The 26,039-nt window shown below is 42.0% G+C and overlaps 1 protein-coding gene across 4 annotated transcripts in view; it reads right to left on the bottom strand.

The window, feature by feature from the left end:
* Phactr4 (phosphatase and actin regulator 4) overlaps positions 1-26,039 on the bottom strand; it is a 107,499-nt gene that overhangs the window by 41,290 nt on the left and 40,170 nt on the right. The window contains exon 1 of one of the 4 annotated variants that reach the window (XM_012951867.2): positions 6,579-6,768. The exons of the other annotated variants lie outside the window; for them this stretch is intronic. Within the exon in view, the coding sequence (XP_012807321.2) occupies positions 6,579-6,624 (46 nt within the window). The 5' untranslated portion in view covers positions 6,625-6,768. Of the gene's footprint in view, positions 1-6,578; positions 6,769-26,039 lie in introns of those variants that run through there. 4 annotated transcript variants of the gene reach the window in all.

The raw sequence follows: 26,039 nt of genomic DNA, 5'->3' as shown, positions 1-26,039 counted from the left end.
CCATTATATCCTTGTTAAGCATAGCAGCCTTTTCTTTATGTAAAAGCAAATTACTGAACACATCCCTGACTGTAGAAAGTAAAGAGAAAGTTTTGTCTTTGCCATGCAAATGAACCTAATTTTCATGTTTACAAACTTTTAGAAGGCCATATGCCTCTTGCTTCATGCAGTAAGGTTCAGCCACACCCAGCCCTGCCTATTTTCTCAACTCATTCATTCATTCATTCACCCACTCACTCACTTACTTATTTTATTATTATTATTATTATTATTATTATTATTATTATTATTATTTATGACAGGGTCTTATGTAGCCTAGGCTGGTCTCCAATTTAGTATGTACCTGAGAATGACTCTGACTTCCTGATCCTCCTGCCTCCACCTCCAAGTGCTGGGATTACAGAGACATGAGCTACCACACCCAGCTTCATTCATATTTTTATATTCTTCCTCTTTCCTTCCCCTCCCCTCACTATTCTCAATGACAAATAACACATTAATTCAGTGACTCACACATCTGTCCAAATATTTAGAACTGGCCTAATTGCCTTTGCAACATATATCATCTTCAGGAGGTAGGATTACAGATCTAAAACTCTTCAGTCAGGCATGGGGGCACACACGTGTAATCCCAGCACACAGGAGGCAGAAGAAGGAGTTCCAGGCCAGCCTAGGCTACATGGTGGAGACTTTGTCTCAAATATACAAGGGCTGGGTATATTAATCAATGACAATGTATGGTGCTGGCAGGAGGCCCTATGTTAAATTTCCAGCACTCAAAAAAACAAAAACAAAACAAAACAAAACAAAAAACAAACAGGATTGATAGATGGCTCAGCAGTTAAAAACTTGCAAAGCCTAATGACTTGGGTTCAATTTCCGAATCCACTAGGGAATTTGTATAACAAATACAATTTGTATAATAAATAAAGCCAGATGCACAAAGTGGTACATGTGTCTCGAGTTTGTTTGGAGTGACAGAAGACCCTGGTGTACTCATTCTTTCTCTGTCATAATTTAAAAAAAAAGAAAAAATCACTATAGGAGTTCTCAGGTCTGTCAGGTTTGTTACCTCAATCCCAGGTTATTATTTAGAAACTCTACACATATTCAAAGAAAGAGAGGCAAACATTTTTTGGCTATAACCTGCTTCTCTATTGGAAGAAAAATAAAATAAAAGTACACACACACACACACACACACACACACACACACACACACAGTTTTTTTCACAGAGGAATCATGTATGTGGTATGCCCCATGTTTCCTAGTGTCAGATACAGTTCAAATTAAAAGACAAACCTGGCATAGTAATACACATGGCTTTGAAATCATGACAAGCCTCCTACCACTGCCTCCCAAGTGCTGGGATTAAAGGCATGCGCAACCACACCCAGCAATACATGTGTTTAATCCTAGCACTTGGTAGGAGGATCGCTGTAAATTCAAGGCCAACCTGAGACTACATAGTGAAATCCAGGTCAGCCTGGGCTACAGCAAGACTCTACCACAAAAATAACAACACATTTAAATTTCTTAAACCCTCATTAAAAATGCCATTCTTTAGGCATGATGCCTGTTCTCTACCACTGAGCAACAGCCCTAGCCAGGTTTCTTTTTTTTGTTTATTGTTTCAGGTAGGGCCTCGCTCTAGCCCAGGTTGACCCAGATGCACTATGTAGTCTAAGGCAGGTTTGTTTCATATGTATGTATGTATGTATGTATGTATGTATGTGTGTGTGTGTATATTTAAATTTTTATTTATTTATTTATTTTGAGGTAGGGTCTTGCTCTAGCCCAGGCTGACCTGAAATTCACTATGTAGTCTCAGAGTGGCTTCAAACTCACTGCAATTCTCCTACCTCTGCCTCCTGAGTGCTGGGCTTAAAGGCATGGGCTACCAAACCAGGATTTTTGTTTTTTTTTTTTTAGAGAGAGAGAAGAGGCAGATAGAAAGAAAAAGAGAATGGGCATGCCAGGGCCTCCAGCTACTGCAAACGAACTCCAGATGCATGTGCCCCTTTGCACATCTGGCTTACGTGAGTCCTGGGGAATCAAACCAGGGTCATTAGGCTTTGCAGGCAAACACCTTAATCATTAAGCCACTTCCTCAGCCCAAACCAGGCTTTTATTTTTCCCCATAGAGTTTTAGAGTTCTTCAACTATAGGATTTTCCTGGTTCACATTTAATTCTTGGTTATATTTTGTTTTCTTGAGTTTTTTGATTGTTTTATTTATTTATTTATTTATTTATTTTGAGGTATGGTCTCACTCTGGCTCAGGCTGACCTGAATTTTACTCTATAGTTCCAGGTTGGCCTTGAACTCGATGATCCTCCTACCTCTGCCTCCCGGGTGCTAAGATTAAAGGCATGTGCTATGTATGTGCCCAGCCTTGTTCTGTTTTTTTGAGATTGGTTTCATACAGCTGAAGCTTGCTGTGTAGCAGATAATGACCTTGAATGCCTAGTCTTCCCTTACCATCCAAAGTGTTTAGGATTAGAAGCATTCACCACCATGATTTTTTTTTTTTTTTTTACTTTACAAGCAGAGAGAGAGGGAGAATGTATTTGTGTGTGTGTATAGTTGTGCCAGGGCCTTTAGCCACTGGCAACAAATTCCACTTTGTGCATCTGGCTTTATGTGGGTACTAGGGAAATCAAACCTGAATCTTTAGGCATTGCAGTCAAGTACCTTACCTACTGAGCCATCTCTCAGCCCACACATTAAAAATACACACACACACATACACACACACATGCACACAATTTGGTGAGATAGTGTCTTGCTATATGGCCCAGGCTGACCTCATGACAACCTTCAACCTTCCTGCTTCAGTCTCCCAGTACTGTACACCCTGCCTCTAGGGATGATTTTAAAAAATATTTCATTTTTATTGATTTATTTATTTGACAGAGAAAGAGGAAGAGAGAGTGAAAGAATGGGCACACCTTCAGCCGCTGCAAAAGAACTCCAGATGCATGTGTCCCCTTGTGAATCTGGCTAACATGGGTCTTAGAGAATTGAACCTGGGTCCTTTGGCTTTGCAGGCAAATGCTTTAACTGCTAAGCCATCCTTCCAGCCCATCTAGGAGTGATTTTTTTTTTTTTTAAATGAGGGACCTGAGGATAGGCCTTTATTTATTTATTTTTTTAATTTATTTGAGAGCGACAGACACAGAGAGAAAGACAGACAGAGGGAGAGAGAGAGAGAATGGGCGTGCCAGGGCTTTCAGCCTCTGCAAACGAACTCCAGACGCGTGCGCCCCCTTGTGCATCTGGCTAACGTGGGACCTGGGGAACCGAGCCTTGAACCGGGGTCCTTAGGCTTCACAGGCAAGCGCTTAACCGCTAAGCCATCTCTCCAGCCCTAGGAGTGATTTTTAAAGTAAGCATATTATTTAAATACACATACACAAAACTCACTAAAAGGGGCTGGAGAGATGGCTTAGCAGTTACGGCATTTGCCCGTGAAGCCTAAGTACCCAGGTTTGATTCCCCAGTATCCAGTAAGCCAGATGCACAAGATGGCACATGCATCTGGGGTGTGTTTGTAGAGGCCCTGGCAGCACCTGCCCATCCTCTCTCTAATAAATAAATAAAAATTTTAAAAAATTATTTTTATTTATTTGAGGGGCGGCAGATAGAGAATTGGCACACCAGAGCTTCCAGACATGTGCTCCACAATATGCATCTGGCTTTGCAAGCAAGTACTTTTAACCATTGAGCCATCTCTCCAGCTCTCAAGTCCTTTTATTACTATTTCACAGATAAATGCCTAATATTATTTGAGCTCTTATTATACTTGTTAACAAGGAACTAATCTTTGAAATAGCACCGCAAGAAAATTTTGCACTCTGTAAATGAGTTACATTATCAAATACAAGAAGGGGTTGACTCTAGAAGTACAAAAGCAAAATGTCATAAGGGAATGCAGGCATAGGAAGAGGGTAAAGTAGAATATATATCTATGTTTTTAAGATTTAAGATTTCATAAGCTGGAAGATGGTCCCAAAGGGTTTATTATTCTTTTCCATGTGCTTTTATCTATTTATGAAGTTTTGTTTTGTTTTGTTTTCTAGGTAGGGTCTTGATCTAGCCCAGGCTGACCTGGAATTCACCATGTAGTCTCAAGCTGGCCTTGAACTCATGGTGATCCTCCTACCACTGCCTCCCAAGTGCTGGGATTAAAGGCGTGTGCTACAATGCTTAGCATTTCTTTTTCTTTTTTTTTCTTTTGTCTCGTTCTCTCTCTTTTTGTTTTTGAGGTAGGGTCTCTCTCTAGCCCAAGCTGACCTAGAATTCACTATGTAGTCTCAGGGTGGCCTTGAACTCATGGCAATGCTCCTACCTCTGCCTCCCAAGTGCTGGGATTAAAGGTGTGTGCCACCACGCCTGGCATCTTCTTTTATTTTAGTGAGAGAGAATTGGTGTGCCAGGGTCTCCAGCCACTGCAATTGAATTCCACACATGTGCCACCTTGTACGCATGTGACCTCATGTGCTTGCGTCACTTTGTGTGTTTGGCTTACATGGGATCTGGAGGGCTGAACATGGGTACTTAGGCTTTGCAGACAAGCATGTAAGACAGATGCACAAGGTGGTACATGCTTCTGGAGTTAGTATGCAGTGGCTGGAGGCCCTGGCACACATATTTTCTCTCTTTCTCCCTTTTTTTCTCTCTCTCTCTTTCTCAAATAAATAAATAATATTTTTAAAAATCATTGAGAAACTGGGCACAGTGATACACACCTTTAATTCCAGAACTTTGGAGGCAGAAGTAGGAGGACTGCTCTAAGCTCAAGGCCAGCCTGGAACTACAGAGTGAGTTCCAGGTCATCCTGGACTAGAGTGAGACGTTTCCTCAAACAAACACACAAAAAAGGGGCTGGGAAGATAGCTCAGTGGTTAAAAATGCTTGTTTGCAAAGACTGATGGCTACGGTTTGATTCCTCAGTACCCACATAAAAGTCAGTTGCATAAAGTGGCGCATGCATCTGGATTTCATATGCATTAGCAGAAGGCACTGGCATGCCCATTCTCTCTTTCCCTCCTTGCAAATAAATACAATAGTAAAAACAAACAAACGACAAAAAAAAAAAATCATTGAGATCCAGAGTGACTTCCATTTTTCCTCAAAGTAATGTCAATAAAGTACTAAGTTGAGCCCTAAAAACCTTTGCTAAATAACTCACTTTATGATTCATAGGTTTCAATTTCAGGAATACATGAAAAATACTTGCTAAATTCTCATATAAAAACATATCCTTAAGTAACTAAACACATGAAGTTTTGAGACCCTTTTAGGGTGCTGCCTGTTTATACACACACACAAACACACACTTTTATTTATTTGCAGTAGGGTATCACTCTAGCGCAGGCTGACGTGGATTTACTATGTAGTCTCAGGCTGGCCTTGAACTCACGGCGATCCTCTTACCTCTGCCTCCCAAGTGGGATTAAAGGTGTATGCCACCACATCAAGCCCCACTTCTATATTTTTATTGTTTTATTCTTTAAATTTACTTTATTTGGGGGGGGGGGAGAATGGGCATACCATGGCCTTCAGTTGCTGCAAATGAACTCTAGACGCATGTACCACCTTGTACATCTGGCTTAGGTCGGTCCTGGGGAATCAAACCTGGGTCTTTTGGCTTTGCAGCCAAGCACCTTACTGCTAAGCTAACTCTCAAGGCCCTGTATTTTTATTTAAAGTCACTAACATGATTTTTTTAAGTATAGGAGGGGGGATAAGCAACATAAGACTAAATGCTGCTGCTTCACAATCAAAGTGAAACTACAATCCTTTTCTTAACCAGCATAATGTCCAGGAACAATTTATAAGCTCTCCCCTACTTGAAATTCTCTTTTCTTATTTATTATCATCATATCTAAAACTGTTCAAAGTCAGGAAAAAGTGCTTGCAATGACAACAGGCTACCACTTCACTTCCAAGCTTTGAACTCTGAGCTATCCTCACAATTATCAGCCTTGGCTATAGCTACCCATGGAGACAGCCATACTGTTCAACAGTAAGGCTCTGACTTCAGGAAAGTTGTATATCAACCCGTCTTATGAGAAATGCAAATACCAGCACATGGAAGAAGTTCAAGACTAATTCGAAATTACAAGTCTGAGAATTTAATTCAGTTCTTGAAGACAGTCCTGCTTTTAAAAACTGGGCAGTTTTAGTCTTATATTATATATTTAGCAATTGCCTATATCCTGCAAAACATCTATGAACAAACTCTAAATTCTAGGTAACAGTTCTTGTAGCATTTATCTTCTACAAGAGCAAGAAATTAACAAACTGGTAACTTCCTACCAACATAATTTAAAAAAAAAAAAAACTCCAAAGAGATGGAGTAAAACAAACTGTAAGTGATAAATTAATATAACTGAGGAAAAATAACTGAGAACTTTTCATTCATTCCTCACAAACTTTTATCATGTTCTAAGGTCTTACATTCCAATTCCTGTGACATACTCAGCTTCACCTGTAAATCTGCCTTGCCTTTGCCAAGGTTTTCTGGTTTTTTCTTTCTTTCTTTTTTTTTTTTTTTTGGCTTCTATTACTCACCAACTGCATCTGGATTTACCGGTCTGGAGACATCAGCTTGCCCCATGATTATTGTCTTAGAAGTATCTCACGACAACAAACTGTTCCGAACAACAGCAAACTTCTCTTAAAGATAAATCCACATATGGAAGTGACCGACAATTCTCTCTCTGTCACTGCCAAACGCCAGGAAATGGCACGAGATCAGCTAATGAGTTGCAGTTTGTTTCCCTGGATCTGGGCCTGGGTACTTGTGGTTCTTCAGGCAGGCTCTCTTCACACCGGAATGCCTGTCATTCCAGAGAGCACAGTGTGTAGGGCTGAAGTGCGGAAGGGGAGGAGACTGCCAAGACTGCTGTGGAGGAGCACCACAGCCCAAAAGCCCACACCCCCTTTTCCTGGCTGAGCTTTGTTAGAACTCTCCAGGCTCAGAGCCACAGAAGAAAGGAAGTCTGCCCAAAAGTTTACAAAGAACTTATGAATTCAGCCACACACGCAACCCACTGGTCCCCATCAGGGTGGTTTTAAGAAACAGTCTAAAAAGGGTAGAAGTCCATTTAAAAGGCATATTTAAGATATAGGCTTACTTTAAATATTCATTTATTTAGTTACATTCTTCTCTCTCAATTTTTTTTAATTCTTCCTCTTCATGCAACATTTAATTATTAGTACTGGTAGTAGTTAAAAAAAAAAACAACCAAAACAAACATGAGGTTGACCATTAGAATATTAAAGAAAATAAGAGGAAAACTATCCTGAAATAATGACCTACTCTAAGACTGTTTAATACCTTGAAAGTTAAGTGCTTATATTTAGTAGCCTAAAATAGAACCACTTAGCAACAGTAGTTTCTACTACTGATATAAAACATAGGAAAAGCATTGCTTAGCAGTCAGGAAGTGCTCAACATATAATTATCAATACCACTTCTCGACATTATCATCAGGTCCTTAAGAACTTGGGGGTGTTGCTCAGTGGTACAGTGCTTGCCTAATGTTCAATGTTTAAGGTTAGGGTCACCAGAAATGATAAAACAAAAGTCAAGGGCTAGAGAGGTGGCTTAGCGGTTAAGGCACTTGGCTGTGAAGCCAAAGGACCCAGGTTTGATTTCCCAGGATCCATGTAAGCCAGATGCACAAGGGGGCACATCCGTCTGCAGTTCATTTGCAGAGGCTGAAGGCCCTGGTGCACCCTTTCTCTCTCTCGCAAATAAATAAAAATATACTTTAAAAATATATATAAAAATAAAAGTCAAAACAAAAAACACAAGCAATGAGGTTGATCCAATTTTTTTCCTGCTGGATTTTTTTTGGGTGGGGGTTCAAGGTACGGTCTCGCTGTAGCCCAGGTTGATTTGGAATTCACTATGTAATCTCAGGGTGGACTCGAACTCACAGTGATCCTCCTACCTCTACCTCCCAAGTGCTGGAATTAAAGGCATGTGCCACCATGCCCAGCCCTGTTGGATTTTTTTTTTTAATTTTTTATTTATTTATTTGAGAGCGACAGACACAGGGAGAAAGACAGATAGAGGGAGAGAGAGAGAATGGGCGCGCCAGGGCTTCCAGCCTCTGCAAACGAACTCCAGATGCGTGCGTCCCCTTGTGCATCTGGCTAACGTGGGACCTGGGGAACCGAGCCTCGAACCGGGGTCCTTAGGCTTCACAGGCAAGCGCTTAACCGCTAAGCCATCTCTCTAGCCCCCCTGTTGGATTTTTTTTGAAGCAGGGTCTCACTCTAGCCCAGGATGACCTGACACTCACTCTGTAATGCACATAATAATTATCACAGTTGTATTTGAGTATGGTAACTTATGGCTGTATCCCAGCATTCAGAGGCTGAAGCTGGAGGATCTGTGAGTTTGAGGCCAGGCTAGGAAACATAGTGAATTCAAAAACAGCCTGAACTACATAGGGAGATTCTTTTGTAAACAAACAGAACCAAAATGAAGCTTGCCTGTAAAGCCTAACAACCTGGGTCAATTCCCTAGTACCCACATAAATCCAGATGCACAGTGGCACATGCATATGGAGTTCATTTTCAGTGGCTGGAGGCTCCAATGTGCCTGTTCTCTCTCTTCTATATTACTTACAAATGAATAAATAAAAATATTTAAAAATGGCTGGGCGTGGTGGCTCATGCCTTTAATTCCAGAACTCAGGAGGCAGAGGTAGGAGGATCACAGTGAGGACAGCCTGAGACTATATAGTGAATTCCAGGACAGTCTGAGCTAGAGTGAGACCCTACCTTGAAAAATCAAAAAAAAAAAAAAAATTTTTTTAATTATCACAGTTGTTAAACTAAAAAAATAAATCCAAAAGAACAGGCCAGGTGAGATGGCTCAGTTAAAGGAGCTTGCCTGCAAAGCCAGTTGGCTGGGTTCAATTCTGCTGCACATATGTAGAGCTGGGTACACAAGGTGGTACATGTATGAGGAGATCTTTTGCAGCAGCAAGAAACCTTAGCATGCCCATATTCTGTGCGTATGTGTGTATGCGCATGCACATGTGTGCATGTATGTGTGTGTCAGTCTGTCTCTCTCCTTTCTGTAATAAATAAATAAAAATGTTGTTTTTAAAAAAAGGACAGGGGCTGGAGACATGGCTTAGCAGTTAAGCGCTTGCCTGTGAAGCCTAAGGACCCTGGTTCGAGGCTCGATTCCCCAGGACTCACGTTAGCCAGATGCACAAGGGGGCGCATGTGTCTGGAGTTCGTTTGCAGTGGCTGGAGGCCCTGGTGCACCCATTCTCTTTCTTTCTGCCTCTTTCTCTCTCTGTCTGTTGCTCTTAAATAAATAAATAAAAATAAACAAAACAAATAAACAAAAAAACCAAGGTCAGGTTAGGAATAGCCAGGTAAAGGCACACAGCAAAAATCTTAGTCACAGAGGTTTGTCAGAAATAGAGAAATATACAGGTATGGTGGCACATGCCTTTAATCACAGCACTCAGGAGGTAGAGGTAGGAAGATTGCTGTGGGTTTGAGGCCAGCCTAACTGACCTAGTTCCAGGTCCGCCTGGATTAGAGTATGACAATACCTAAAAAAAAAAAAAAAAAAAAGGGCTGGAGAGATGGCTTAGTGGTTAAGGCACTTACTTGCCTACAAAGCTAAAGGACCCAGCTTCCCCAGTACTCATATAAAACTGGACACACAAGGGGCACATGTGTCTAGAGTTCTTTTGCAAGGGCTGAGGCCCTGGTGCACCCATTCTCTCCTGCAAGGAAGGATGGATGGATAGACAGAAGGAAGGAAGGAGAAATAAGACAAGGAGAAGTGGAAGAGGCCAACTTTTCTATACATACAGCAAACTAGATGAAATAGACTGGGGTGGGCATAGAGACTCGACACAACACAACCAGTTTTTTTCTTGTTGTTGGTTTTCCCGAGGTTTACCTGGAATTCACTATGTAGTCTCAGGGTGGCCTTGAACTCATGGCAATCCCTATCTCTGCCTCCCGAGGGCTGGGATTAAAGGTACAACAACCACAGCTGATGTGCAGAAACAGCAGGTAGAAGAAGAGCCCAGAAAGAACATTACCTTAATTTTTTTGGAGAAATTCAAACCAAACATTCATTCATCCATACCCCGCCCCCCTTCTCATGCATACAGCCTCTGCTGTCAGTGACAGACATAGAAAAGAGCAACTTGGATCTGGAGAGATGGCTCAGCAGGTAAAAGCTCTGGATTGCAAAGCCTGATGGCCTGGGTTCAAGTTGCCAGTATGCATATAAAGCCAAATGCACAAAGTGGAGTATGCATTTGGAGTTCATGTGCAGTGGCAGAAGGCCTTGGTGTGCCCATACCCACTCTCTCACTGTCTACCTCTTTCTGTCTCCAGGTATTGTTCTAGTTTGGGACACAGCAGTGAATATAAAAGGGGAAAGAAAAATCCTATCCTCTTTTACAGTTTGTTGGATGGTATTACATATTATAGAGAAAAAAAATGAGCAAAGTGAGACAGTCTGGACTCAGAGAGAGGGTGGTAAATGATTAACTGGACAAGTAGAAGGGCCTCTGTGGAAAGATGACATATAAACAAAACTTAAAGTAACATTATACTCCTCAATTAGCTTTCTCTGTCATCTTTCTGACATTACAGTCCTTTTGGTAATAATGGCAGAAAATAAAAAGCAGTATTTGTATGCATCCTAAAAATAAAATTTGGGCTGGGGAGATGGCTCAGCAGTTAAAGGCACTTGCTTGCAAAGGCTGGTAGCAGGGTACATTTCCCAAGTACCCATGTAAAGCCAGACACACAAAGTGAGGCATGTGTCTAGAGTTCATTTGCAGTGGTATGGGACCCTTAAACAGCCATTTTATCTCTCAAAAAAAAAAAATTTTTTTTTAAGGGCTGGAGGGATGGCTTAACAGTTAAGGCATTTGCCTGCAAAGCCAAAGGACCCTGGTTCTATTCCCCAAGACCCACATAAGCCAGATGCACAAGGTGGCCCATGTGTATGGAGTTTGTTTGCAGTGGCTGGAGGACCTGACACACACATTCTCTCTCTTTCTCTCTGACCCTCTCCAGTAAATAAAACTTAAAAATTAAAATTAAAAAAATTCAACTATTATTTGAAGAGAAACAGAGACAGAGAGAATGGGCACACCAGGGTCTCTAGCCACTGCAAATGAACTTCAGATACATGTACCACTTTTTTTTTTTTTTTTTTTTGAGTTAGGGTCTTGCTCTAGCCCAGGCTGACCGTAGGCCCTTAGGCTTTTCAGGCAAGCATCTTGACTGCTAAGCCATCTCTCCATCCCTATAAGAATATATTTATTAAGCTGGGTGTGGTGGTACATGCCTTTAATTCAACACTTGGGAGGCAGAGTTAGAAGGATTGCCATAAGTTCAAGGTTACCCTGAGACTACATAGTGAAATCCAGGTCAGCACAGCAATAAAAATATTTTAAAAAGATAACAGAAGCTGGGCATGGTGGCATACACCTTTTATCGCAGCACTTGGGAGGCAGAGGCAGGAAGACTCAGGGTGGCCTCAAACTCACGGTGATCTTCCTGTAAACAAGAGAGAGATTGGGCATGCCCAGGCCTTCAGTTACTACAAACTCTAGATGCATGCATCATTGTGCATATGGCTTATGTGTGTCCTAGGAATCAAACATGGGTCCTTTGGCTTTGCAGGCAACCACCTTAATTGCTAACTCATCTCTTCCAGCCCCTTATTTTTTATTTTTTGAGGTAGGGTTTCACTCTACTCCAAACTGACCTGAATTCACTCTCTCTCTCAAGTAAATAAATAAAAATAAATATATAAACTATTATTTACACACATAGTGTATTATAATTACTAGTAGAGAGGCACTGGTTAGCAAATGTGCTGGTCAGTTCTCAAACATTTATGTGCACTGTTCAATGATATGGCTTTTAGCAAGTATGTTTACTTTTGTGTTGTGTTTTTAAAAATATATTTATTTATTTGCAAGCAGAGAAAGAGAGAGAATGGGCATACCAGGACCTTCTGTCACTATAAACGAAATCCAGGAGCATGGGCCAACTTTATGCATCTGGCTTTATATGGGAACTGGGGAATCAAACCCAGGCTGTCAGGCTTTACATGCAAATGCCTTTAACCACTTAACCAGCTCTCCAACACTTGGGTTTTTTTTTGTTGTTGTTGCTTGTTTGTTTGTTTTGTTTTGTTTGATGTAAGGTCTCACTCGAACCCAGGCTGACCTGGAGAATTCACTATGTAGTCTCAGGGTGGCCTTGAACTCCTGGTGATCCTCCTACCTCTGCCTCCCAATTACTGGAATTAAAGGTATGTGTTACCATGCCCAGCTCGCTCCTGTTTAAAAAAGAAAAAAGAAAAAAAATTTTTTTTTGCAGGGGGCTGGAGAGATGGCTTAGCGGTTAAGTTGCTTGCCTGTGAAGCCTATGGATCCAGGTTCTACTCTCCAGATCTAATGTTAGTTAGCCAGATGCACAAAGATGAGACACACATAAGACACGACCACTAGGTGGCACAAGCATCTGGCGTTCGATTGCAGTGGGTGAGGCATGGGTGCGCCAATTCTCTCTCTCTAAAAAAATTATTTATTTGGGAGAGGAAGAGGGGGAAGGAAAAGAGAGAAAGAGAATAAGGTGTGCCAGGGCCTCTAGCCATTGCAAATGAACTGCAGATGCAATGTGCCACCTTGTGTGTCTGGCTTACGTGGGTCCTGAGGAATCAAACCTAGGTCTGTTGGTTCTGTAGCCAAGTGCCTTAACCACTAAGCCATCTTCCCAGCCCTGTTTTTATTTTTTGAGGTACGGTCTTTCTCTAGCCCAGGCTGACCTGAAATTCACTATGTAGTCTGGCTGGCCTCAAACTCAGTGATCTTCCTACCTCTGCCTCCTGAATGCTGTGATTAAAGGTTTGCATCACTGTTCAATCTGTTTTGTTTTTTTGAAAAGTCTTGTGCTAGAGAAAGCTCAGTGGATAAAGTGCTTGCTGTGCTACTGTGAGTATGTGAGTTCAGATTGCTACATCGAAGCTGTGGTAATCCCAATGTACCTGTGATAAGAAGGGAAACAGAGACAGAATTTCCCAGAAGCTCAAAAAAGGAGCAGTGAAGATTGAGATTCTACTTCAAAATCAGTTGGAGCTGCGCATGGTAGTACACGCCTTTAATCCCAACACTCGGGAGGTAGAGGTAGGAGGATTGCCATGAGTTTGAAGCCACCCTGAGACTCCATAGTGAATTCCAGGTTAGCCTGGGCTAGAGTGAGACCCTACCTTGAAAAAAAAAAAAAAAAAAAAACACAAAAATGAGTTGGAAGGCAAGGACTGCCCTGAAAGCTATCCTCAGACCTCCATACATGAGCTACAGCATGCAAGTATCCTCCCACATGGACACACATACCCCAAACAGATAATGAATTAAGAGAAAATGGGCTGGGGAGATGGCTTAGCAGTTAAGGTGCTTGCCTGTGAAGGTAAAGGACCTGGGATTGATTCCCCAGGACTCATGAAAGACATGTAATCAAGGTAGCTAATGCATCTGGAATTCATTTGCAGCAGCTGAAGGCCCTGGCATGCCCTTTCTCTCTCTCTCAAACAAATCAAATCAAATCAAATCTGTAAAAATATATTTTATGTATTTATTTATTTATTTGAGAAAAAGAGGTAGAGAGAAAGAGAGAAAGAATGGATGTACCAGGGCCTCCAGCCACTGCAAACAAACTCCAGATGCATGCACCTCTCTGTGCACCTGGCTTACATGGGTCCTGGGGAATCAAACCAGGGTCCTTTGGCTTTGCAGGCAAATGCCTTAACCACTAAGCCATCTCTCCAGCCCATACATTTTTTTAAAAAAGAAAAAATACCACAAAACAGTGTCTATGTATCCTAGGCTGCCCTCAAAGTGGGGATCCTCCCACTCTCAGCTTCCCAAGTGCTGAGATTACAGGTGTGTACCACCCTATTCTGCTTACATTTAAATACACGAAAGAAAATTCAACTTACAAAGTTTCTCAGATATACTAGAACATATCCTGTGTGCAGGTGCTACACATAGCTGTGGAACTAGAGAGGAGAGATACAAAAGGGTTTTTTTAAGGTGGGTTCTTGCGCTAACCCAAGCTGACCTGGAATTCACTATGTAGTCTTAGACCGGCCTCAAACTCACAGTAATCCTCCTAACTCTGCTTCGCAAGTGCTGGAATTAAAGGCACACATCACCATGCCTGGCCTAGAAGGTTTTTTTTTTTTTTTTAAATTCATTATAGAAAGTTCTACTGGATAGACTGATTCACAGGATTGTTTTTTAAAGCACTCAGAAATTTTCTAGCAATAACCAGGGAATCTTTTTTTAAATTTATTTTTATTTATTTGAGAGCGACAAACAGAGAAGGAGGCAGAAAGGGGGGAGGGGAGAGGGAATGAACGGGTGCGCCAGGGGCTCCAGCCACTGTAAATGAACTCCAGATGCATGGGGCCCCTTGTGCATCTGGCTTACATGGGTCCTGGGGACTAAAGCCTTGAACCAGGATCCATAGGCTTCACAGGCAAGCGCTTAACCACTAAGCCATCTCTCTAGCCTTCCTTTTTTTTTTTTTCAAATTTGTTTAATTTACTTAATTTATTCATTTACTTTGGTTAGATAAAGAGAGAAAGAAAGAGGCAGATATAGAGAGGGAATGGGTACAGCAGGGCCTCTACCCACTGCAAACTAACTCCAGACACATGCTCCACCTTGTGTGTCTGGTTTATATGGGTACTGGCAAAAAAAACTTGAGTCCTTAGGTTTCACAAGCAAATGCCTTCACTGCTAAGTCATCTCTCCAGGGCTAAGAAGGGAATCATAAAGATCAAATTCTACATTACAGCAATATGCATGTTTATTTTATCATATTTTTATCATATCATATCATATCATATCATATCAACTACTACTGCCAGTATACTCTGAAGCAATCTTGACAGTCCCTCAACTGATGAGTAGATAATGAAGATATGGCACATTTATACAATGGAGTTCCACTCAGCAGTAAAGAAAAATGAATATGAAATTTGCAGGAAAATGGATGGATCAGAAAAAGATTATACTAAGTGAGGTAACCCAGGCCTAGAAAGCCAAGCGTCACATGTTCTCTCTCATATGTGGATCCTAGCAACAGATAATTGGACCATCTGTGTGAGTAGGAAGAAAACTCAGTAGCAAAGGCCAGTAAGCTAGAAAAGAGATATAAAGGGAAGAGAAAGAAAGGGAGGAAGGTACTTAATAGGATGGTATTGTATATATGTAAGTAGAAGAATAGATTAATGGGGGTGAAAAGGCCCAAAGTGAGGTCAGGGGAAGAGATTGAGTAAAGGAAAGGTAGAGGGAGAGCTAATTAAAATCTTAGAGGATATAAATAAATCATATGGACACCTACTTTTTTGGACAATGGAACACTCAGGAGTCGTAGATTGTTGCTAGAAAATTTTCAGTACCAGGGATAGGATACCTTCCAGTGAGTTGTTGGCCAGGGAGGTCCCTGATGGCCCCAAAATATTAAGGGGTATTGCCGAGGCCCTTGGTTTCCCACCAGGAATAGATGGTAAGACCCTATTGCTGAAGATTCCAAATACTTGGACTGCAAGGCCACTGAAATCCTGCTGGAGCTGAGCTGATCTCCTCCATGTAGACCAGCTGACAGAAAGCTGGAAGAAGCCATTCTACATGCAGTTCAATGGGAGAAAGAGAAATCACAAGTGAAGATACTCAACAGTGGACACTGCAAGCCTTATATTTGGCCAGCCAGACCAAATGAGCCAATGGGTATAATAGTGGCATATCTGTTGTGGTGGAAACCAACTGCCCTCTAATTAGACTGGAGGCCCACTCCATGAGAGTGAATACATCCCTGAAAACATAAAACAGGGCTAGTCATGAGCCTTAGGGGTGTAACGTCTGCTGCTGTCTGGCTAAATGTATGTACTATGCTCATCAAACTGCCCAGTAAGCACTTCTCTTAATGTTCATACCCTAATGTTAATGCTACTCTCACTTTTGGTAGAGAATCTTCTCTTTTCAGATGGCAGTGACCTTGGGACGATGCAGAAGGTATCATGGTGCTGGAAAGAAGTGAATGGAGTGCTCAGTACTGCAATATTTCTATCACACCTTCCAAGGCTCAGGGTCTAATGCAGAAGAGGTGGTGGAAAGAATGTAAGAGCCAAAGGAAGGGTAAGGACTCCTTACAACGTGCTCTCCCCAGACACAAAATGGCCTGGATATCCATGACCTCACAGTGCCTGACACTACCTACACAAGACCATCATAAGAGGAGGAAAAGACCATGACATCAAAATAAGAGAGACTGATTGAGATGGGGAAGGGATATGATGGAGAATGAAGTTTCAAAGGGGAAAGTGAGGGGAGGGAGGGTATTACCATGGAATATTTTTTATAAACATGGAAGTTGTTAATAAAAATTTGAAAAAAAAAATTTAGGGGCTGGAGAGATGGCTTAGTGGTTAAGACCTTGCCTGTGAAGCCTAGGAACCCTGGTTTGAGGCTCAATTCCCCAGAGCCCATGTAAAGCCAACTGCACAAGCTGGTGCATATGTGTGGAGTTTGTTTGTAGTAGCAGATGCATCCATTCTCTCTCTTCCTCTTTCTCTCTCTCTCAAATAAATAAATAAAGTTTTTTTACTTTTATTTTTTCCTCAATTTTTATTTTTATTTTTAATTTTTTTAAAAAAGAAAGAAGCTGGGCATGGTGGCACATGCCTTTAATCCCAACATTCGGGAGACAGAGGTAGGAGGATTGCTGTGAGTTCGAGGCCACCCTGAGACTCCATAGTGAATTCCAGGTCAGCCTGGGCTAGAGTGAAACCCTATCTCGAAAAACAAAAATAAAATAAAATAAAATAAAAAAGTAAAGAAAGGTCTAACTGAACTGCAACCAGGGGAGGTGACACACAAGGGGACCCTAGCTACAAAGCCAAAATAGAAGGTTTAACTGAGAAACACTCATCCTGAATGTGTGTTGACCATCCCTTGGGCATGGGCTGGTGTCCTGACCAAATAAAAAGGAGAGAGCAAGTTGGTCACCAGCATTCTTTTCTCTCTACATACTGACTAAGAATGTAATGTGAGAACTGCCTCACACTCCTGCCACCATGCCTTCCCCTTACCAAGATGGACTGTATCCCCTTCAGAGTGGGAACAAAAATAAACTCTTCCTCATTTAATTTTCTTTTTTTGTTGCTATTGGTGTTATTTTTCAAGATAGGGTCTTGCTCTAGCCCAGGATAACCTGGAATTTACTATGTAGTCTCTGGCTGGCCTTGAACTCACATGAATCCTCCTGAGTACTGGGATTAAAGGCATGCACCACCACACCTGGATGAATATAATGAACTTTTATTGTGTGTGAACTGGGGATCAAACCCAAAGCCTTGTGCATGTTAAGCAAGTGTTCAACAAATGAGCCCAAATTCTATGTCTTCTTATTTTCTCCCGTTTGAAATGGTTATGATACTCCAGCTTCGGCTCCAAAATGCTGGGATTACAGGTATGTACTACCATTCCTAGCTGTTACTCTTTTTTTTTTTTTTTCCCTGCCTTCCTAGGGCTGGGATTGAAGGCAAGTACCACCATGCCCAGCTTTATAAACTATTTTCAACACGTGTCACAGTGACCATTCAAACTATATAAATTTACAGAAATAGTAACCACATGCTGATAATCCAGGCACTTGGGAGACTAAGGCATGAGAATGAAGAGTTTAAGGCCAGGATGGAGAAATGGCTGAGGGGTTAAGGTGCTTGACTACAAAGCCTAACAACCAGAGTTTGAATCCCCAGCACCAATGAAGATCCAGGTGCACAAAGAGGTACATGGATCCTGGTGAAGTGAACCCTGGCCAGCATATTTGAAAGCAAGTGCGTTTAACTGCTGAGCCATCTCCCAGCCACAAGAACACATTTTATTTATTATTTACTTATTTATTTTGTTTTTTCAAGGTAGGGTCTCACTCTGGCTCAGGATGATCTGGAATTCACTATGTAGCCTCAGGGTGGCCTTGAACTCACGGCATGCCAGGGCCTTTCAGCACTGTGAATGAACTCATTTGCAGTGGCTGGAAGCTCTGTTGTGCCCATTCTATCTGCCTCTTTCTCCCTCTCTCTCTCTCTCTCCAACAAATAAATAAAATATTTTAAAAATACATAAATAAATATATGCATGTATGTATGTGTGTGTGTATATGCAGAAGGACCTGGCATGCCCATATTCTCCCTTTCTCTCTCTCTCTCTCTCAAATAAATTAACTAAAAAATAAAACAAAGGGCTGGAGAGATGGTTAGCAGTTAAGGCACTTGCCTGTGAAGCCTAAGGACCCATGTTTGACTCCCCAGATCCCACTTAAACCAGACACACAAAGACACATATGTAAGGTAGCACATATGCACAAGGTGGCACATACATCTCAAGTTCAAGTGCAGTGGCTGGAGGCCCTGGTGTGCCAACATTTTCTCTCTCTCATAAAAAAAGCCTATGTATGTATGTATGTATGTGTGTGTATATATATAAATGTATATGTTTATATATATACATATATATGTGTGTATATATATATATATGTGCTAAGACAGAAAAATGAACTAAATCAACTTTGCATGTATTTCTTGTTCAGATTCTCTTGTGCTAGAGATCACACCTAGACCCTTTTGTATGCTAGTAAACTTTTTTTTTTTTAATCTGTGACTAATAAAAGCTAACATGAATTAAGAATGTACTATAGTGCTAGGTACTATTCTTACTGTTTCACATATATTACCTTGTCCTTGCAATAAGTCTATGAGGAAGATATTATTTGTTACCTTTTATAGGTAATGAAACTGAGTCATAGGATAAGCCTGTCCAAATCACTAAGTGACAAAGCCATACCTAAGAAATATGGACCAGAGTCTTTACTTTTTGCTATACTGTAAATCTAGATACACAACAAAAACTTTAGTCTCAAGTGTTTCATAAAAAACCAGAATTACTAAAGCACAGGTTTACTATCTCCTTTCACCCACAGTAATACTCCATGAACATTACTATTAGCAATACAGGAGATTTTTTTTTTTAAACTTTTTAAAAAAATTTTTATTTATTTATTTGAGAGCGACAGACACAGAGAGAAAGACAGATAAAGGGAGAGAGAGAGAATGGGCGTGCCAGGGCTTCCAGCCTCTGCAAACAAACTCCAGCCTCTGCAAACAAACTCCAGACGCGTGCACCCCCTTGTGCATCTGGCTAACGTGGGACCTGGGGAACCAAGCCTCGAACCGGGGTCCTTAGGCTTCACAGGCAAGCGCTTAACCGCTAAGCCATCTCTCCAGCCCCAGGAGATTTTTTTTTTATTTGTTTGTTTTTTCTTTTTTCTTAAATTTTTTATTTATTTATTTGAGAGAGACAGACACAGAGAGAAAGACAGATAGAGAGGGAGAGAGAGAGAGAATGGGCGCGCCAGGGCTTCCAGCCTCTGCAAACGAACTCCAGATGTGTGCGCCCCCTTGTGCATCTGGCTAACGTGGGACCTGGGGAACCGAGCCTCGAACCGGGGTCCTTAGGCTTCACAGGCAATCGCTTAACCGCTAAGCCATCTCTCCAGCCCTTGTTTGTTTTTTCAAGGGCCTTGAACTCATAATGATCCTCCTACCTCTGCCTCACTCCAGCTCCACATTATTATTTTGTTTTGTTTTGTTTTTGAGGTAGGTTTTACTTTAGCCCAGGTTGACTTGGAACTCACTCTGTATTCCTATGCTGGCCTTGAACTCAAAGTGATCTTCCTACTTCTGCCTCCCAAGTTCTGGGATTAAAGCCATGCTCACCGGGCATGGTGGCGCACGCCTTTAATCCTGGCACTCGGGAGGCAGAGGTAGCAGGATCACCGTGAGTTCAAGGCCACCCTGAGACTACAGAGTTAATTCCAGGTCAGCCTGGACCAGAGTGAGACCCTACCTTGAAAAACCAAAAAAAAAAAAAAAAAAAAAAAAAAAGCCATGCTCTACTGTGCCTAGGAAATTATTCTTTTAGATACAAAAAAAAATAAGTAAAATTAAAAATAAAATTCCTAGCTGGGTGTGATGGTGTATGCCTTTAATCCTAGCACTTGGGAGGCAGAGGTAGAGGATCACTGTGAGTTTGAGGCCACCCTGACACTACATAGTGAATACCAGGTCAGCCTGAGCTTGAGTGAGACCCTACCTTGAAAAAAAAAGGGGGGGGATAGTCATTAGTCTTTGCTGTAATCAATACTAAGCCACCTAATATGAATGCATTATGAGATTATAATCAGAAATAAATGAGCACATACCTTTACTACTATACTAAGCCAGGTTCCTCATCTTTTCAAGAAATGTTCTTGCAGATTTGGGGGATCGCTCAGTGGTAAGAATGTGCATAAGCACTGGGAAGATGGCTCATTAGTCACAGATGCTCCCTTACAAAGCCTAACGGCCTGGGTTCAATTCCCTAGAACTCACATAAAGCCAGATACACAAAATGATGCATGTGTATGGAGTTCATTTGTAGTAGTATTAGGCCCTGGCATGCCCATTCTCTCTTTTTTTCTCTTTGCCTCTTTTTCTCAAATAAATAAAAATAAAATATTTTTATGGGCCAGGTGTGGTGGCACACACCTTTAATCCCAACACCTGGGAGCCAAAGGCAGGAGGATCACCATTAGTTCAAGGCCTCCTTGAAACTACATAGTAAATTCCAGGTCAGCCTGAGGTAGAAAGAGACTCTGCCTCAAAACCATAACAACAAACACCCCCCTCCAAAAAAAATTTACATTTTTTATTTCTTTGCAAGCAGAGAAAGAGAGGGACAGACAAACACAAAATGGGCACCCAAGCATGTCTAGCCACTGTGAATGAATTCCAGACACATGAACCATTTGTGCATCTGGTTTCACATAGGTACTGGGAAATTGTCCTTTTTTTGTTTGTTTGTTTATTTTCGAGGCAGGGTCTCACTCTAGCCCAGGCTGTGGAATTCACTATGTAGTCTCAGGGTGGCCTCAAATTCACAGTGATCCTCCTACCTCTGCCACCCAAGTGCTGGGATTAAAGGCATGCACCAACATGCCCAGCAGGTACTGGGAAATCAAACTCAGGAGGTTGGGCTTTGCAGACAACTGCCTTAAACACGGAGCTATCTCTCTAGCCCCAAATACAATTTTTTTTAAAGAAAACAAAAGAAGCTGGACATGGTGGAGCATGCCTGTCATCCTGGCACTCGGGAGGCAGAGGTAGGAGGATCACTGTGAGTTCAAGGCCACCCTGAGACTATATGGTGAATTCCAGCTCAGCCTAGGCCAGAGTGAGACCCTACCTCGAAAAAAAAAAAAAAAAAAAAAAAAAAGAAAGAAAGAAAACAAAAGAAAGGTAGGTGTGGTAGCACATGCCTTTATTTCTAGCACTCAGGAATCAGATGCAGAGAATCACTGTGAGTTTGAAGGCAGCTTGGGATAACAGAGTGAGTTCTAGATTAGCCTGGGCTACAGTAAGACCCCACCTTGAAAGATCCAAAAACAATAAATGGGCCAGGTTTAGTGACACACACTTTTATTAATCCCAGCACTTGGGAGGTTGAGGTAGGAGGATTGCTGTGAGTTCAAGGCCAGCCTGAGACACTACACAGTGAATTCCAGGTCAGCCTGGGCTAGAGTGAGTCCCTACTTAAGAACAGAACAAGCTGGGCATGATGGCGCACACCTTTAATCCCAGCACTTGGGAGGCTGAGGTAGAAGGTCAACCTGAGCTAGAGTGAGACATTACCTCAAAAAACCAAAACAAGGGCTGGAGAGATGGCTTAGCGGTTAAGCGCTTGCCTGTGAAGCCTAAGGACCCCGGTTCGAGGCTCGGTTCCCCAGGTCCCACGTTAGCCAGATGCACAAGGGGGCGCACGCGCTGGAGTTCATTTGCAGAGGTTGGAAGCCCTGGCGTGCCCATTCTCTCTCTCCCTCTCTATCTGTCTTTCTCTCTGTGTCTGTCGCTCTCAAATAAATAAATAAAAATTAAAAAAAAAAAAACAAATAAAAAAAGAACAGGATGGGGAAAAAAAAGAAAACAAAAAATTCAGAAGCAGAAGGATAATCTGATATAAAATCTCTTTATCTAGTCAAATATAACATTAACACCTTTAGCAACAGATAGCAATTTTGTATGAAGTCAACCTGGCTATCACCAGAAAAAAACCCACAAACCTTTAATGAGGACTCAGATGCCATCAGCACCAGCCCACAGGACTGCTCTTAATACTACTACCACCTTTTTATTCTTTTTTATTTTTTTTGAGGTAGGGTCTCACTCTAGCCCAGGCTAATCTAGAATTCACTATATAGTCTCAGAGAGGCTTTGAACTAACGAAAATCCTCCTACCTTTGCCTCCCTAGTACTGGGAGTAAAGGCATGCACCACCATACATGGCTTACTACCTACCACCTTTGAACAGAAACTTTGATTATAGCATGTGTGCATATACACATGGGTTTGTAAGTATGTGTATTGCACATATTTGTTTCAGACTCTACTGTTTTGTTAATATTTTTATTTTATTTATTTATTTGAGAGAGAAGGAGAGATAGAGAGAGAATAGGCACACCAGGGCCTCCAGCCACTGCAAACAAACTCCAGATGCATGTGCCCCTTGTGCATCTGGCTTACATGGGTCCTAATGAGTCGAACCAGGATCCTTTGGCTTTGCAGGCAAACGCCTTCACCACTAAGCCATTTCTCCAGTCCTCTACTGTTGTTTTAAATGGCAATCCTATAAAAAATTATCCTGCTTGTGAGTCATGTCAAAACTTTAACTATAAAAGGCCATGCTAGAGCCAGGCATGGTGGCGCATGCCTTTAATCCTAGCACTCGGGAGGCTGAGGTAGGAGGACTGCCATGAGTTTGAGGCCACCCTGAGACAACATAGTGAATTCCAGGTCAGCCTGAGCTAGAGTGAGACCCTACCTCAAAAAAACAAACAAACAAAAAAGGCCATGCTAAAAAATATTTTTGCTGGGCATGGTGGTTATGTCTTTAATCTCAGCATTCTGGAGGCAGAAGCAGGAGGATCACTGTGAGTTCAAGGCCAGCCTGAGGCTAGAGTAAGACCCTACCTTGAAAAACAAAAAAGTAAAAATAAAAAATTTTTAAAGGCATGCACCACCACACCCAGCTTCCTGCCCCTCCCCACTCTCCCGCATGCCTTTAATCTCAGCACTCAGAGGCAGAAATAGGAGGACTGATGGGAGTTCAAGGTCAGCCTGGGATTAGAGAGTGAGTTCCATCCAAGTCAGTTTAAGGTAGAGTGAGAGCCTCTCATAAAAATCAGAACGAGGGCTGGAGAGATGGCTTAGCAGTTAAGGCACTTGCCTGCAAAGACAAAGATCTGAGGTTCGATTTTCCAGGACCCACAATGTACAAGGTGGTACATGTGTCTAGAATTCGTTTGCAGTGGCTAGAAACCCTGGCACACCCATCCTCTCTCTATCTGACTTTTTCTCTGGCTCTCAAATGAACAAATAAGTACATAAAAATAAATTTAAGCCGGGCGTGGTGGCACAAGCCTTTAATCCCAGCACTCGGGAGGCAGAGGTAGGAGGATCACCATGAGTTCGAGGCTACCCTGAGACTACATAGTGAATTCCAGGTCAGCCTGAGTTAGACTCTACCTCCAAAAACTAAAACACAAAAACCAAAAAACAAGAGTGAAAGAAAAGAAAAAGAGGGCTGGAGAGATGGGTTAGCAGTCAAGGTGTTTGCCTGCAAAGCCAAAGGACCTTGGTTCAATTCCCCAGGACCCATGTAAACCAAATGCACAAGGTGGCACAAGTGTCTGAAGTTCGTTTGCGATGGCTAGAGGCCCTGGCACTCCCTCTCTCAAATAAATAAATAAATATTATTTTAAAAAAACTACTAAAAAAATAGAATCAACATCAATTTTGTTCTCATTTAATTTCAAAGGAATTTATCTCCTACACGCTAAGCATTTCAAAACTAATTAAGCTCATATTTTGTAGTTCTTTGTTATTGGGAGGGAAGGTCTGAGTTATTTACATAGTTTAACTTCAAGTGTTAACAAAATGACATCACAAAAATTTTTTCTATAAACTTTAAAGTGAAATTCACTAGGTTAGTATGTGGCTACCTAACATGTTCTTAAACAGCTACCAAAACAAAACAAAACAGGTTGGGTATGGTGGCACATGCCTTTAACCCCAGCATTCGGGAGGCAGAGGTAGGAGGACTGCTGTGAATTCGAGGCTACCCTGAGACTACATAGTCAATTCCAGGTCAGCCTGGACTAGGGTGAGACCCTACCTCGAAAAACCAAGATAGGATCTCACTCTAGCCCAGGCTAACCTGGAACTCACAGGAATCTTCCTACCTCTGCCTCCTGAGTTCTGGGATTAAAGCCATGTGCCACCATACCTGGTTTCCTGGTCTTACTTTGAGTGGGAGTCTTCTTTCACTATTTCTGACCTTCCTTATGGGGTGCATATGGGCATACCCAACTGTTTTACCTGGGACCTGGAGATTTGAACTTCTGCATTCTCAGTCTCCTTCAGGCTCTCATGCTTATGCAGGAAGCACACTTAACCACTGAATCATCCATCTCTCTAGCCCTCAGCACTGTTTATTTATTTATTTTTAGTAGATCCCCCCCACACACCATTTTTTTAAGAGAGAGTGAGAGAGACCTGGCACACCAGGGCCTCAGCCACTGCAACTGAACTCCAGATGCTTGTGCCACCTAGTGGGCAAGTGCAACATTGCATTTGCCTCACCTCTGTGTATCTGGCTTATATGGGATCTGGAGAGTCAAACATGGGTCCTTAGGCTTTGCAGGCAAGCGCCTTAACTACTAAGCCATCTCTCTAGACCCCCCTTTTTTCTGTTTTAAAACTTCAGAGATTTACTGTACAATAGGGAGGAGGACCACACCTTTCGAACCCACCCAAAATTTTTATAATTTTTAAACTATTTAATTATTAATATACTTGCAAGCAGCAAGAAACAGAGTAATGACAGATAAGATAAGAGAGGAAATGGATATGCCAGGGCCTCTAGCCACTGCAGACAAACTCAAGACACATGCAATACTTTGTGCATCTGGCTTATGTGGGTACTAGGGAATTGAACCCAGGTCATTAGGCTTTGCAGACAAGTGCCTTAATTGTTGAGCCATCTGTCTAGTCCCCCCCACACCGCCAAACTTTTAAATTGCTATTATTCCTTTTTTAATGTTTTATTTGCCCATTATTGATTTGAGAGAGAGAGAGAGAGAGAGATGGAGAAGAAGAGGCAGATAAAGAATGGGCACGCCAGGGCCTCCAGCCACAGCAAACAAACTCCAGACATATGTGCCACCTTGTGCATCTGGCTTTACATGGGTACTGGGGAATTGAATCTAGGATCTTAGGCTTCACAGTCAGGTTCACATTGCTGGTATAAAACAGCTGACCAAGAGCAGCTTGAGGGAAAAAGGGTTTACTCTGGCCTACGGACTCAAGGGGAAGCTCCATGATGGCAGGGGGGAACAATGGCATGAGCAGAGGATGGATATCACCCCCTGGCCAACATAAGGTAGACAACAGAAACAAGAGAGTGTGCCAAACTCTGGCAAGAGGAAGCTTGCTATAATACCCATAAGCCTGCCGCCAACAATACACAGCCTCCAGAAGGGCTCCAATTCCCAAACTGCCACCAGATGAAGACCTAGAATTCAGAACAAATAAGTTTAGGGGGAACCTGAATCAAACCACCACACATGGATACTTGGGAATCGAACCTGAGTCCATAAGCTTCTCAGGCAAGCACCTTATCTGCTAAGCCATCTCTCTAGCCCTAAATTGATATTACTCTGTGACTTTGTTGGTTTTTTGAAGCAAGCTGCCCAGAAGTTCACTCTGTATACCAGGCTGGCCTCCAATCCTTTCCCATGTTTTAAATTTTTATTTACTTATTTGTTTGTTTGTTTAAGAGAGAGAAAGGAAGA

This window comes from Jaculus jaculus, chromosome 5 (genome assembly GCF_020740685.1).
Source record: "Jaculus jaculus isolate mJacJac1 chromosome 5, mJacJac1.mat.Y.cur, whole genome shotgun sequence".
Lineage (NCBI taxonomy): Eukaryota > Metazoa > Chordata > Mammalia > Rodentia > Dipodidae > Jaculus > Jaculus jaculus.
This window is presented reverse-complemented; position numbering and strand designations above follow the sequence as displayed.